Source organism: Engystomops pustulosus, chromosome 2 (assembly GCF_040894005.1).
Source record: "Engystomops pustulosus chromosome 2, aEngPut4.maternal, whole genome shotgun sequence".
In the NCBI taxonomy this organism is placed as follows: domain Eukaryota; kingdom Metazoa; phylum Chordata; class Amphibia; order Anura; family Leptodactylidae; genus Engystomops; species Engystomops pustulosus.
Genome location: NC_092412.1, coordinates 117,829,276 through 117,843,920, shown reverse-complemented (window position 1 = coordinate 117,843,920; position 14,645 = coordinate 117,829,276). Strand labels below are relative to the sequence as shown.

The 14,645-nt window shown below is 39.0% G+C and overlaps 1 protein-coding gene across 1 annotated transcript in view; it reads left to right on the top strand.

The window, feature by feature from the left end:
- ZZEF1 (zinc finger ZZ-type and EF-hand domain containing 1) overlaps positions 1-14,645 on the top strand; it is an 84,147-nt gene that overhangs the window by 50,483 nt on the left and 19,019 nt on the right. The window contains exons 36-45 of the mRNA XM_072136141.1: positions 642-904; positions 2,050-2,213; positions 2,302-2,440; positions 2,533-2,663; positions 5,115-5,392; positions 7,442-7,616; positions 8,532-8,664; positions 8,822-9,018; positions 11,500-11,619; positions 12,898-13,071. Coding sequence (XP_071992242.1) covers positions 642-904; positions 2,050-2,213; positions 2,302-2,440; positions 2,533-2,663; positions 5,115-5,392; positions 7,442-7,616; positions 8,532-8,664; positions 8,822-9,018; positions 11,500-11,619; positions 12,898-13,071 — 1,774 coding nt within the window. The remainder of the gene's footprint in view (positions 1-641; positions 905-2,049; positions 2,214-2,301; positions 2,441-2,532; positions 2,664-5,114; positions 5,393-7,441; positions 7,617-8,531; positions 8,665-8,821; positions 9,019-11,499; positions 11,620-12,897; positions 13,072-14,645) is intronic.

Here is a 14,645-nt window from a genome sequence, read left to right as displayed (position 1 = left end):
TTTTTTTCCAGAACTCTCGGACAACCCCTTTAACACACACCTTAAGATTGCCCTTTAGGGGGATATGTAGAGGGGTTTCTTTGCAACAGCAAAAAAATAACATGAATACCAATAATTTCACTGGAAGGTAAAGAAGGACAGTTGTTGTTTTTATTTTTTTGGGTGGGTGGAGGACTTGGAAAGTGACCGCTGTATCATCCGATTTCATTAAGCTAATTTGCACATGGTATAATAGCCTTGTGTATATGCACTGCAGCCACTTTAGTATGCCAGAGTTGTAGAACAAAGCAGACCGCAGCAGCCTGAACTAGTAATGTTATAGGAGGTATACTCATAGGTACTGTAGTGAACTCAACACAGTAAAATAAGTCATCCTTTCTTGCTGACTTACTGTACCATAGTTGAGCTCCTGGCAGGAAAGTTGCATAAAGTGTATTAGCGTTACTATATAATGAGTAATTTGCCTATGCATGACTATTGATTTTTAATTGAAAATTCCTGCATTTGAAAAAAGGTTTTATCTAAGGGCCACAGGGTTAATTCCAGATCCTTTACGTGAAAGAACCTTGATTCAGTATTTTATGGAAAGGTTTTGTAAAGATCATAATCCTTACTTTGTTCTTTCTTGATTCCATATTCAGCCACTTGCCTAGCCACAACATCACCATCTATCCAACTGTGACTAGTAAAATCAGTGATCGGCAGCGGCTAATCCAGCCTTACATACACAACTACTCATGGTTACTCTTCACTGCCCTGGCTCTGTACTCATCAGACTTGGCCAGTGAAGAAGAAAAGGAAAGCGAGAAACTGGATTCCACAGTGATTACCAGTGCCCAGATAATACAGGCTAATTCCACTGATCTAGTGGCAAGTTGTCTTATGAAAGCTCAGAAAGGAAAGGGTAAGTGGGTTTTTTTCTTCATTTTTTTTGTCTTTTTTATTTTGTTTTCAGAAAGAAAAGACAATTGGATTTTCCAAATTTTGTGTCGTCATGGGAACAGGAATCCTCAATAAAACTTAATTACAGACACATTACTGCTAATCATTACAGCCTAGGACTAATGTAAAGCATTTAGAGAGCTTCACCAGAAGTCAAAATTGATAGAGAGATCTGTCTGTAACTAGGAGCCATCTGTAAGTCATGGATCACCTGTACATTTCTTCTCTTAAAACTGCCCTACTTTCTGGGCTTTATAGGATGACCAGGTGTTAAACAATGGCTATTTTAAACCAGTGATGGAAGCTTGATGGTCTTGACATGTAGCCAAGGGGAGATACACCTTACTATAAGACCTCAGATTTAGTGTTCAAAAAATTAAAATATATTTGACAGCTATTAAACGTTCTCTGGTGGTCACTGCTACATCCATCGACTCCCTTAACAATCCATTTACTCGCATACACAGTACTTCTATGTACCCAGTCCCAGTGACCATAAGAAGAAAACTTCTCCCATCCCCTGGCTCTATCCCGACCTATTACCAGCAGCATGAAAGGGTGTAGGGGATCAGTCACATGCTTCATGCATCACTCTAAGGTCCTTAACCACCTCCATGCTGTAGATAACACTCATGTGAGGGTGGGCAGGGATTTTGAGAAAACCGTGTAGAGGTTTTGATTTCTCAGATTTGGCGGAAAAGTTTTCAGCGTTTCGCCCAATCATCAGGACATTGATCAGGAGGGGCCGGCAATGCTAGATTCTCCTGACTTTGGACTAGAAGTCCTGGAAGGGAGATAAGTCATAGACCGTTAGAGATCACAGAGATCTTCTTCTCCAGCCATTTTGTGGACAAGAGTGGCAGCTGATGAGTAAAAGACATTTCTGAACCAGGATTCTTTACTTTACAGAACATTTAATTGTTGTATATTGCTAAATTGCCTAAAATATTCTGCCCCCACATTTCTCCTGCCCCATGACAAGCAAACACCACTTGGTAAAATAGGTGTTTGATTTTTCAGGTGAACTACTCTTTAATGACTTTATTTCTAAGCTTGTGTTATGCAAGTTTGTTCTTGTAAGTTTATATTTGCAACATATTTCTGTAGGTGTCAGAGTATCTTCATTACTCTCCATGTGGACTAGTAATGAACAGAAGCCACCATCTATTGAGTCTTCCAATGATAAGGTTCCTGATGGCAATAAAGTTACTCTGCTAAATAAACTCCCACCTGTTCAGGATACCACAATAAAACGGACTGCGCCAAAAAAGGTATTTCCAGAAATGTACAATGGTAATAAAGTACAATTCTTTAAAAATAGGAGTGGCGATTGTTCATCTTTTTGTGTTTTTCCTGCAGAGCAAAGGGGACACAGACACAAATATACCTGTCCTCACCAAGTCACGCTGTCCAGGGGGGCATCAAGAAAAAGACCTCTCTTCTAAAGAGCCCAATCCTGATGAAGATGATGCAGAAATCTCTAAAGAGCAATGTCTGTGTAGGTTACTGTATTATACAGAGTCCTATCTACATTGTCATTGGGAAAAAGTGTAAAAATTATTCATTGATTTTTATTTCTCTACTAAATAGTTGCTGGAGAAATGTTTAGGCAGAATATTGTTGACAAAGCTATAATCCTGAGCTCTGACCAAGTTTTTGCTGAATGCTCCCAGGAACGTATTTTGGGACTCCTAGCTGCCATGTTACCTCCATTGAAAAACGTAAGACATTTTTATTTTAGTGGTTGTGTAAAATTAGTGAAATTTGTATAAATTGTGCAAAAAGTAAATGTAAAAGCAACACAACTGTCAAAAACAACAAATACCAAAATGATGGGTGCACCCATAAAAAAGGGCTTCAGGTCCTCCTCAAATTCAAAAAAAATTCCAGCACACTATAAGATGTGATGAAATACAGTGAACTTTTATTCCATCATCTTAACAGCAACACTTCTGTTTGTTTGTGTGTGGCTTTTTCACGCTTGCGCCATGGGAGCCTTTTTTTCACGCTTGCGTCATGGGAGCCTTTTTTTCACGCTTGCGTCATGGGGGCCTTTTTTCACGCTTGCGTCATGGGGGCCTTTTTTCACGCTTGCGTCATGGGGGCCTTTTTTCACGCTTGCGTCATGGGAGCCTTTTTTTCACGCTTGCGTCATGGGAGCCTTTTTTTCACGCTTGCGTCATGGGAGCCTTTTTTTCACGCTTGCGTCATGGGAGCCTTTTTTCACGCTTGCGTCATGATAGATGATAGAATAAAAGTTCACCTTTTGTTATCATAACTCTTGGTGTGCTGCAATTTAAGTATATGGTACAGGAATTAACCCCATAGCTCAAAAATACTAACCCTTACGTCTTGTTGCATATGGGGGAGTACAAAGTGGGCTCACAGGCTGAGCCCTCTTCATACTCACCGGGCGTTTGCTTGACAATGAAAAAAACGCCCATCGCTAATACCCGCGTTCGGTGCTAGGACCCATTGCGGGTATTTAACCTTTGATCACTGCCGGCTCCACCATCTTGGCTCTGATTGTCGCTCACCGTGACATCTTCAGGGAGCGCTGATCCGTTGCCATGACAGCCTCGGGTCACACAAAGATCCGAGGCTATCATGTTTTAGGTTATCTGTTACAGTGTGCGATTTGCACATTGTAATAGATGATGTGCAGAATCTCCATATACTACAGTATGGCAGTATATGGTAGGATCAAAGTACCCTAGGGCAGTGGTGGCTAACCTTTGGCACTGGTGCCATAGGTGGCACTCAGAGCCATTTCTGTGGGCACTCAGGCCATCACCAGAAATGACTCCAGGTATCTTCCTGCAGTCCTAGACAGCCCAGGACTTGCTGTATACAGAGCTATTTTAAAGTGACAGTACTACCTGGGACTACTGGAGGAGTGGGAAGGTGTGGACAGATCTGGATTATCATTGTAGCTCCGGCCCTGACAATTCTTCCTGTTAATAATAATAATAATAATGGGATCCTGGAGGGAAGCTACAATGATCATCTAAATTTCTTCTATTTTCTGCTTTATTGGTATCCTCGGGGTGCTGGTATCAATGAATGTGGTGACAGAGAAGGGAGTATAAATCACACATTAAATTTCTGTGTTGGCACTTTGAGATAAATAATTGGGTCTTGGTTATAGTTTGTGCACTCGGTCTCTAAAAGGCTCGCCATCACTGCCCTATGGGGTCTGAAAAATAGTGTAAAAAAAAAAAAAAAAAATCTAATTGCCCCCATTTCCCTAGAAGTCATATAAATAAACAGTAAAAATCATAAACACATTAGGTATTGCTGTGTCCGAAAATGCCCAATCTAGTAAAATATAACATTTTTTTCCCTGCATTTAACCCCGTAACGGAAAATAGCGCCCAAAGTCGCAAATGGCACTTTTTTGCCATTGTGAAAAATATTTTTTAAAAAAACAATAAAAAGTGCTGAAAAGCTCGCACAGTCCTAAAAATAGAAGCATTGAAAACGTTATCAAAAGTTGCAAATAATGACACCACCCACAGCTGTATATACAAGTATGAAAAAGTTATTGGCACTAGAAGGCGGCAAAATGAAACATTTTTTTTTGTACATGTATGAAAACATAAAACCTATACAAATTTGTTATCTAAGTGATCGTACTGACCCAAAGAATAAAGTAGAAATGTCATTTGGGGTGAAAGCCATAAAATCCAAGCTCAGAAAGTAAATCCAAGAAATTAAGTAAATGCGGTTTTTCATCATTTTCACTGCATTTAGAATTTTTTTTCCCCCCGCTTCCCAGTACACTGCATAGAATATTAAATACCATCACTATGAAGTGTAATTTGTTACGCAGCAAAAAAGCCATCATAGAGCTCTTTACTTGGAAAAATAAAAAAGTTATAGATTTTTAGTGGGGAGTGAAAAATAAAGATGCAAAAAAACGAAAAAGGGCCTGGTCTTTAAGGGGTTAAATGTCTAAAATAAAGTGTGATGTTTTGGTGAATGAGAAAATGACTTGAGTCTGAAAGAAAAAAAGCTGTTTCTGTTAGTCATTCGTTTTTTGTTTTTTTTTAAATGGAATTTTCCTATTGGCATTGTACCTTTTCTATTGATTTTTGAAGTGCTACGGAATTTGATGGCATGATATAAATAAAGATTATTATTAATAATTATTTTTATGATTATTATTCTAGGATACAATGAACTCCATTGTAAACCTTCAGCAGGTATTGCCACTGATGTTCCAAGTTGTTATATCCAATGCCGGCCATTTAAATGAATCCTACCATTTAACATTGGGACTTCTGGGACAGTTAATCCTACGGCTGAACCCTTGTGAGGTGGATAATGCAGTGAAGGAGGTTCTGTCTTCGATGCACAGTGTGCAGACTGAATCTGATGGGAGTTCTCTTCCAGATGGCTGGATAACAACTCAACTGCTTTTCAGCCTAGGAGCTATATGTCTGGACAGGTTTGTTTAGAATATTTTGTGATATATAATATATTATATGTATTGTAGGTAAACACAAAGTTTGATGCCCGATTTCCCCCGAGTGTATGGATACCCCATGTGTGTATGAGCGCACGGCCGGGCATAGAATAGAAGAAGAAGCACCATCCAGAGCAGTTTTGCAATGTCAAATTGTACAGGCTTTTACATTTTTTACTTTTTTAATGTGAACCTATAGGGGCTTTTTTTTTTTTTTTTTTTCTGCATGAGATTTACTTTTCTGGTACATAATTTTGGGGCATCTATGGCTAATTGATGAGATTTTATTAACTCTTTGCTGGTGGAGGAAATGAAAATCATCAACCTTTGGGAAGATTTTTAATTTTTTTTGTCCGTTCACCATACCATAAAATCAGTATATTATTTTTATTCTATGGGTCGACACGATTATGAAAATACCTTTTTATATTGATTTCCCCCACCCCCAGTTTTACTGAACAAAAAGTAATTTGGAGAAAATGTTGTTAATTTTAGCATCACCGTCTTCTCAAATGCATAGCTTTATTTTTCGGCTGACAAATCTGATTAAGGGCTTATTTTTTGCGAGAAGCGTTGTTCTTTTTAGTGGTCTTATTTTGGAGCATGTAACATACTTTAATCACTTTTCTACTTTTTTTGGGGGGGTTGCGTTTTTTTTGTTTTTGTGTGGTAAAGTGACATTTTATGGGCTTATATTTATTTTATTTTAATATTTTAAACTTTTAAAAACTCAGGCTGCCCAGTAGAGGATTGGATCCAGCACAGGAGATCCGATCCTTAGGAGACCCTTACACGTTGAGATCATGCTAGAGGTCTTCCCGCAGGGGCGTACAATTATGTCCTTGTGCGCTCAAAGGACATCTATCAAGACTGTCCTAATTAGCTTGCTTGTTACCGCTAGGAGATGCGGGCAGTGTTTTTTTACCAGTTATACCTCTTATGAATTCCTGAGAAAATAACATTGTTAAAATATGCCTGAAGTGTTCAGGCTAACGTCACATGAGCACCTCATGGCTCCGCCATCAACCAATAATGCACGCCCCCTGTCCCGCCAACTCTTCGCAGGTAGCCGGCAATGTCAGCAGGCTGTGTGTTAATCTTGCATGGGTGCGTGAACACCATTCCTTGCACATTGCACTGTAAGCTGCTGGCAGCTCAAGGAATGATGATCGTAAAATTTGTGGACAGTTGACTGATGTCGCCAGCTGTCTGTGAAGAGTGGATGGGTTAGGGGGTGTGTGTAATTAGTAACGAGGTATAAGTAATAAATAACACTGCCCGCATGCCCTAGAGGTAAGGAGCAAGGTCATTAGGATAGTCTACCACCAGTCATCTGCTTGTGTCCTTTATAGAGTAAGGGCAGGGGAGAAGGATAAATACATGGCCTTGTGCTTTGTTTGTTTTTCTGTGGACTGCACTTGGCTTCAGTAATTGCAATTCTTTTTAATGGAAGAATCCATTTTGTCAAAAAATAAAGCGTGTCCTAGTCAGATCTGTTTTTACAGACCTATTATCCAATAGATATTATACCGGAGGGGAGGTGCCGGGAAACCGTTTAAATGCAGACAGTAAATAACACAGCAGTGTGAGGAGTCTCCCCCAGTTCTTCATGTCCAGCTACAATCTGAAATATAAATGCAGTTACACAGTACTGCTCAATAACACACACACTTTCCATGGCCAATACCAAACACTATCTGCAGCTTTGTACGGTCAAAACTGCAGGAGACTCCTCTTTAAAGTGCTCTGTCATTGCTCAATAAGGAAATCTTTTAAGTATATTTTATAGTACCAGTACAGGCTTTTTCTGCTCTTACATATAGATTATGAACAGATTAGCACAGCATCTACAGGAGGGGTATAGCTGTGACACCCAATCACATGGGGAGAAAGCATTTTACAGTTATAACAATCAAGTTTTTGTAATTGCTTATTAGTGTTTCTTTGTGTAAAGGATCACTGCATGTTTTATTTATGTATGTTTTGCCTTCTCTTTGATTTTAATTTTTTTATTTTTCCATTTCTCCATAGCAAAGTTGGTCTTGATTGGGCTTGTACAATGTCTGATATCCTGAGAGAATTGAGCAACTCTCCAAAATGGCAGAAAGTGATGACTGCTTTCACAGATCACTGTATGCAACAGCTTCCACACCAGCTAAAGAGTACAAATATATTTACATTATTAGTATTGGTTGGATTTCCAGAGGTGAGACTTCATGAGAAATGTTATTTATAGTAACCTAAACTTTCTTGTCCCTAACCGTGAACTTTGATTGTAATTGAATTCTACATGAATAACATTTTCAATTTCTTAAATTCTACAAATTTATTATTTTATTTTTAATTTCGAAACTTTATTTTTGCACAAAGTCAAGGATATAAAATATTATGCACACCTTCACAAGAATTTTTATTTGATTCAATTCCCTTGTTTGTAGTCTTTAACCAGAGATACCGTATATACTTGAGTATAAGCCAAGTTTTTTAGCACAAAATTTGTGCTGAAAAACCCTAACTGGGCTTATACTCGAGTCTATAAAAAAATTAACACTGTACTCTTTTTCCGACGCCCCCCATAAGTCCTCTTCTTGAATTCGATGCTTTGGTGCCTCTTCATTCTGCTCCTCTTCGGGTCTTTCCACTACTCTTTGGGTCCCCTCGTGATGCCGGCAGCTCACAATGAAGTCGGCAAGCGGCTGACGTCATTCTGTGTGCTGGCCCGAGTGTGAAGACCCAAGAGGATCTGAAGCAAGAAAGGTGAGTAGTGTGTCACATTTTTTTTTTTTAATATACAGGGGGGGGCTGCAGGCTATCTACTACTTTTGAGTTGAAATTGGGTATCTCGGTTATACTCGGGTAGGCTCATACTCGAGTATATACGGTATGCTTAATTACATTAAATTCTAAAAAACTGAAAAAAAATTTTTTTTGTTTTTTTTTGATCAGTAAAAATTATTGTAAACAAATTTGCTTTATTGTTTCAAAGAATGCATATTAATTCTGTTTCCATTTGTGTCCTTAATAATTTAATGTACATTTAGTACTTTAGGGCAGTTATGAACTTTTCCCATGTATTTATTTCAACTTATCTCAATAAAACCTTTTCTGCTTTTCACTACAGGTACTGTGTATGGGAACACGATCTGTATATATAGATAATGCCAAAGAGCCCCATGATGTGATTATATTAAAGCACTTCACTGAGAAAAACCGAGCTGTGGTTGTCGACATCAAAACAAGAAAGCGCAAAACTGGTGAGTAGGGTGTATGAATTGTGATTCCCTATATACTCTGGACACTTCATGTTGCCTTTTATGAAGTATAAGTTGCCAAAATATCTGTCAATAAATTTAGGTCAGAAAGCCAAGTAATAATTAATGCTTCATAATCACTATCAATCTCTCGTCCTAGTTAAAGAGTATCAACTTGTCCGTAACACAGACTCTGATGGACAGTTCTCACAAGGGTGTATTAAGAAATATCTCCAGCACTTTGCCTCTGTCTCCCGCCATCTCCTGCAGTCTGTCTTGGACTACAGCTGTGCAGAAGCAGTTGAAGCTACCTGGGTCCTGTCTCTGGCACTGAAGGGGTTATATAAGACTCTCAAGGTAAGTGCAAGATAAATGTTGCAATATCACTATCTATTTAACCGGTTAAGGACCGGGCCCTTTCCTGTTTTTTCATGTCCATTTTTCACTCCCCACCTTCAAAAATCTATAACTTTTTTATTTTTACACGTAAAGAGCTGTGTGACGGCTTGTTTTCTGCGTAACAAGTTGCACTTCATAATGATGGTATTACATATTCCATGAAAAAAATTCCAAATGCAATGAAAATGGTGAAAAAACGCATTTGCGCCATTTTCTTGTGGGCTTGGATTTTACATCTTTCACTGAGCACCCCAAATGACATGTCTACTTTATTCTTTGGGTCGGTACGATTAAGGGGATACCAAATTTGTATAGGTTTTATAATGTTTTCATACATTTACAAAAATTAAAACCTCCTGTACAAAAATAATTTTTTTTATTTTTCCAACTTCTGGCGCTAATAACTTTTTTATACTTTGGTGTACGGAGCTGTGGGTGGTGTCATTTTTTGCTAAATGTGATAATATTTTCAATGATATCATTTTTAGGACTGTACGACCTTTTGATCACTTTTTATAGATTTTTTTATATTTTTCAAAATGGCAAAAAAGGGCCATTTTCGACTTTGGTCGCTATTTTCCGTTACGGGGTTAAACGCATTGAAAAACCGTTATCATATTTTGATAGATCGGGCATTTTCGGACGCGTCGATACCTGATGTGTTTATGATTTTTACTGTTTATTTATATTTATGTCAGTTCTAGGGAAAGGGGGGTGATTTGAAATTTTAGGTTTTTTTATTATAATTTTTTTTTTTTAAACTTTTTTTTTTTATTTTTATTTATACTATTTTTCAGACTCCCTAGGGTACTTTAACCCTAGGTTGTCTGATCGATCCTATCATATACTGCCATACTACAGTATGGCAGTATATGGGGATTTTCTTCCTCATTCATTACAATGTGCTACCAGCACATTGTAATGAAGGGGTTAAAACGAAATAGCCTCGGGTCTTCGGAAGACCCGAGGCTACCATGGAGACGGATCGCCGCCCCCCGATGACGTCACGGGGAGCGGCGATCCCAGGTAAGATGGCGGCGCCCATGCGCCGCTATCTGATTGAGGCTGCCGGCAGCTTTGCCGGCAGCCCACGCTGTAAAAACACCCGCGATCGGTGCTAGCGGATGTTACCGGTAAGCCTTTGCTGCAATATGCAGCAAAGACTTACCGGCTATGGAGAGGGCTCAGCCCGTGAGCCCTCTCCATGCAGCGCGACGCGACCGCCGCCGTGAATACACGGCGGGCGGGCGGTCGCGAACCGGTTAAAGGAAATCAACCATCAAAATCAAGCATGATAAACCAGGGGTACTTTCTCCTAGATCAAGGAACTTTGACGTTGGTAATCCTCTCATGTTATTCATGGCATCCTTCCTTCCTTAAATCAATTTTGCAGCTTCACATGCTGTTACACTGTGCAAGGAACACTTCCCCCTCCCACTGTGTGCTGAAACTTCATCTGCTGCAGAGAGGGAGGGTGAGACCCTGTAACAGTCTGTGAGGCTACAGCACGGAGGGATTCTGGTAACATTCCCAGCATCTTTACAGACTGTTAATGTCTCACCCCAGGGAACGAGTAAAACAAATGCGCACCTAAATTAGAAAACTTGCACTGAGTTGGAATCTGAGTTGCTATGGGCATGTGCTTTACTTTTCAATAAATCTCTCTGATTATGCTATAGCTGGTCAAGCACCTTACGGTCAGCCAAACGTTCATGTCATTAATAAGGTGATTTTCTCTACCCTGGAGAACCTAATGTTAATGGGAAGAGGGGGAGGAATTTTCCTAACAATTATAGTCAATTATCCAACCATTATCCATCACATGTTTGTTGTATCCATTATTATTATTTCCTCAAGGAAGCTAAATTTATGTATGTATATATGTGTTTATGTATACACAGACAGTAGAAAATGTATTCAAGCTTTTCCTGAGATGAAAGCACATGTACTATCTTATTGCTCCTTTTGAAGCTATCAAGTTTTTGGTTCTCATATTTTCGGATAGAAGGAATTTATAATAAGCGTAAATGCAATTTTTTTTTAGAATTGTGGGCTCAACTAAAATATCAACAATTTTCTTTGTGGGAGTAAAATGAGTAAAATGCTATTTACTCATAGTCCTCTATATGATTCAGTCACCTCGATTAAAAATGTGAAACCTGTGCTCCCCCTATGGATCCTCCAAATGCTGACCGACCCCCTTCACTTTGGCAGAAGCAGTGGGGCATCCCTGAAATGATTATGGCTTTACATCTGTTTTATAAAGATGGCGGGGCAGTTTTAGATTGGAAGATTTATCCAGCCATGTTATTTTGTTTGTATATCCATCCCATGATCTGTGTGTACTGCAGAATATGATGACGCTATAAAAATAAAGATTTATTATTAATAATTATAGTTATCCACTTGTTGACCTATTTTTATATTTTACATTTGCAGACTTATGATTTTGAAGAAATCCAATCTGCGTTTATTCAGTCTGGACTTTTAAAGCTGTTGGTGAGAAAATGTAGCAAAGGAACTGGTTTTAGTAAAACATGGCTTCTTCGTGATCTGGAGGTAAATGTTCCAAATACATACAAAATGCTACTCTGTAGCTAATGGAAAATGCAAATACTTTGTGTTGGTACCTACTGGTATTTTTCCCTAGGTTTGTTCTTAAGTTGAATTTGTATGTAAGTCACCACAGATAAATTTTAATAACAAACTGCAGGAAAATAATTTTTGGAAAAAAGTGATCAAAATGCTATACAGTCAATGGTAGCATTGAAAACGGCATCTCAAAAAATGACACCTCACTCGGCTCCATACACTGAAGTATGAAAAATGTATTGCGCTAGAATGATGAATTCACGATTCCAAATACACAGAATGGAATATTAATGATTGTCACTATGAATTGCAATTTGTTTACACAAAAAACAAGCCCCCCCCCCTCTCCAACTGCCATGCCAACTGCCATGCCAACTGCAGATGAGATAGAAAATCTATGTCAATTTCGCTTGTTGTAGAATTGGTTAACAGATTTTGGACTACCATATTTTTCGGGCTATAAGGCACACAACAAATCCTTTGACTTTCTTAGAAATCAAAGGTGCGCCTTATACATGAACTGTACTTAAAGACAAAAGCTGCCTAGAACTGTGCACAGGTCTGCCACCTGCTGGTCATTCATCTTTATAATCAGGTGCGCCTTTTATATATGAACCTAGACATTTTGGCAGACATTATTGATGGTGCACCTTATAATCCGAAAAATACGGTACATGTGGGCACATAAGCAAGCAATGTTATTCAGGACATATCCATTGCTTCTTAAAGAGATGGTGTTATCTTGCAAATCAATAGTATGTTGCTACGAGATGTCATTATTGCTTCTGAGAATGAAGTGGGTACAGTATTGGTTCAGTGGCCACTTTGTTTTCCTCGCTAAGGAGTTGCTCCACCTGATCTGTCTCTCTGGGAACAACCGCTAGACCCCATCTCTCTAATAGAGCTGTGTGGTTCCCATACACTCGGGTGAGGAGCTATACTTTGAAGGGGTCACTCATTACTAGGCGTCCCCCCCCCCCCCCAGTTATATAATAGCCTTTCACCAGGATAAACCATTATTACTTTATTAGATTGGAATTGCCTTTTAATGATAATGTAGACTTTCTCCTGGATTGCAAGCTCTTGTGACCATTTCTATTGGTCATATCTGACCTTGTTATTACCCTGTAATATATGTAGTTTGTTTAGTGATTTGTGGTTGGTAGTATGTAGAATATTAGCAGTGCTTTTCTTTAATTGGTCAGCTAACCTGGATCGGCCTCTAAAATGTTTGCTTTTGTGTAGATCTTGTCTATACTGTTGTATTCATCAAAGAAGCAAAACAATGGTGTACATGAAACGCAATCTGCAGATTTTGAGAAAGGAGTCGAAGACAAAGAATCGCCTTCTTCTGATAAAATGCTGCAAAAAAACGACCCCTTTGAAGATCTTGATGAAGCGACAACAATATGTTTTCAGGTAAAACTGTGAACATAAAATCATAATTACAGGTTAAAGACAACTTCTTTTTTAGGGAAGTGGGTTAATTTTGTTTGTTGCAAGTACAAATGGGAAGGGTTTTCATGGCTCAAATCTTAGTGTCTTCAATATGATGTGGAAACGCCTGGATGCTCTTATTTCTTGTAGAGTCATTACTTATTTTAGACTTAAAGGGAACCTGCCACCAAATTTTTCTCAAATACAGCTAGTGACGAGTTGCTATTAGTCCTATTAACTAAATGTAAGCCTTTTAGCTAAAAATTAGTTTCCTTCACATCCCAATAAAATCAATTTAGTGTTCTATTAACTGGCAACAGAAGGGGTGTATCCTTCTTGGCTGGCCCCTCCCATATACTCCTCCCTATGCCTTATGTCTCCTCGCTGTTCTGCACTTGATGTCATGTGACCAGGGTATTGTCATCTAAGGTCCTTTTCCCCCCTAAAATTTGTCATATCTGGCACATTTATGTATCTGATCACATCACAGCACCCTCCATGGACTTCTACGTCTCCCCATCCTGCTGTGATTACATGTGATAAGATGCATGCATGGAGAATTTTAGAGGGAAAAGCATCTCATATGACCAGGGTGATGTCATCTAAGATTAAGTTCTAAATAGTGAGGAGGCATAAGGTCTAGATGGGAGGGACTGGCCAAGATAGACACATCCCCTCTGGTGTCACCTTAGATGACATCACCCTGATCACATGACATCAATGTAACATAAGGCACTTTGTAAAAAAAAATGAACACAATATTTCTTATAAGTAAACAGTTCAGGGAGCTCCGTGTAATGTGTTTATGTAGGCACCCAGCTTTCCCAAGGTCCTGAATTTTATAATTTGTTTTTTGAGCAAAACCCCTCAGATCAGGGACTAAACAAGATATGTTTCTGCATCCGTGTAGCTACAACATTCTCAAGGTATGTTTGGTTCACAAAGCATAAAAACAAATGGTTGATGTACTTTATGTACTAGTTCCATACAGCAGCATGTCATAGCAGGGAACAAGGGGGCAGGGCAAGTATGGAAATTTACATATCAGGCGCCCGGGACCCTTTATGATTAGAACGCATGCTCACCGTGCTGTTGCCACAAAAAAGATAGAGCATGCTCTATCTTTGGTTGCAATAACAGCCGTGTGGTGGTGTTTACTATGGTGAAGGGAGCAGCACTCACCCCTCATAGTCTCCAGGGCACTACCCATGTGTGCTCGCCCCGTCTGCTGCTGGGGAAGCACACGTTCCTGTGAATACAGCCTAAGGTACAGTGCCTCACTGGCAGCTCATTTTAGGTAATGTGGGGAGGACTCGTTACCTCTACCAGCAGGTATTATTGGTTTGGATGGTAAATTCTACAGACTGCTCATCTTTAAATCAACGTGAGCATAGGATACTGCTAGTTTTTGTTGCAAACATGAATTTGTTTCTACCGATTGCATGCATGGAAAAATGGATGTCAGCTGATATAAAGCCTTGTAGAAAAATCGGATGTACATCTTTGAGCTGACATTATTTGCATATTGTGTATTACTTATACATTACCTGTAATAA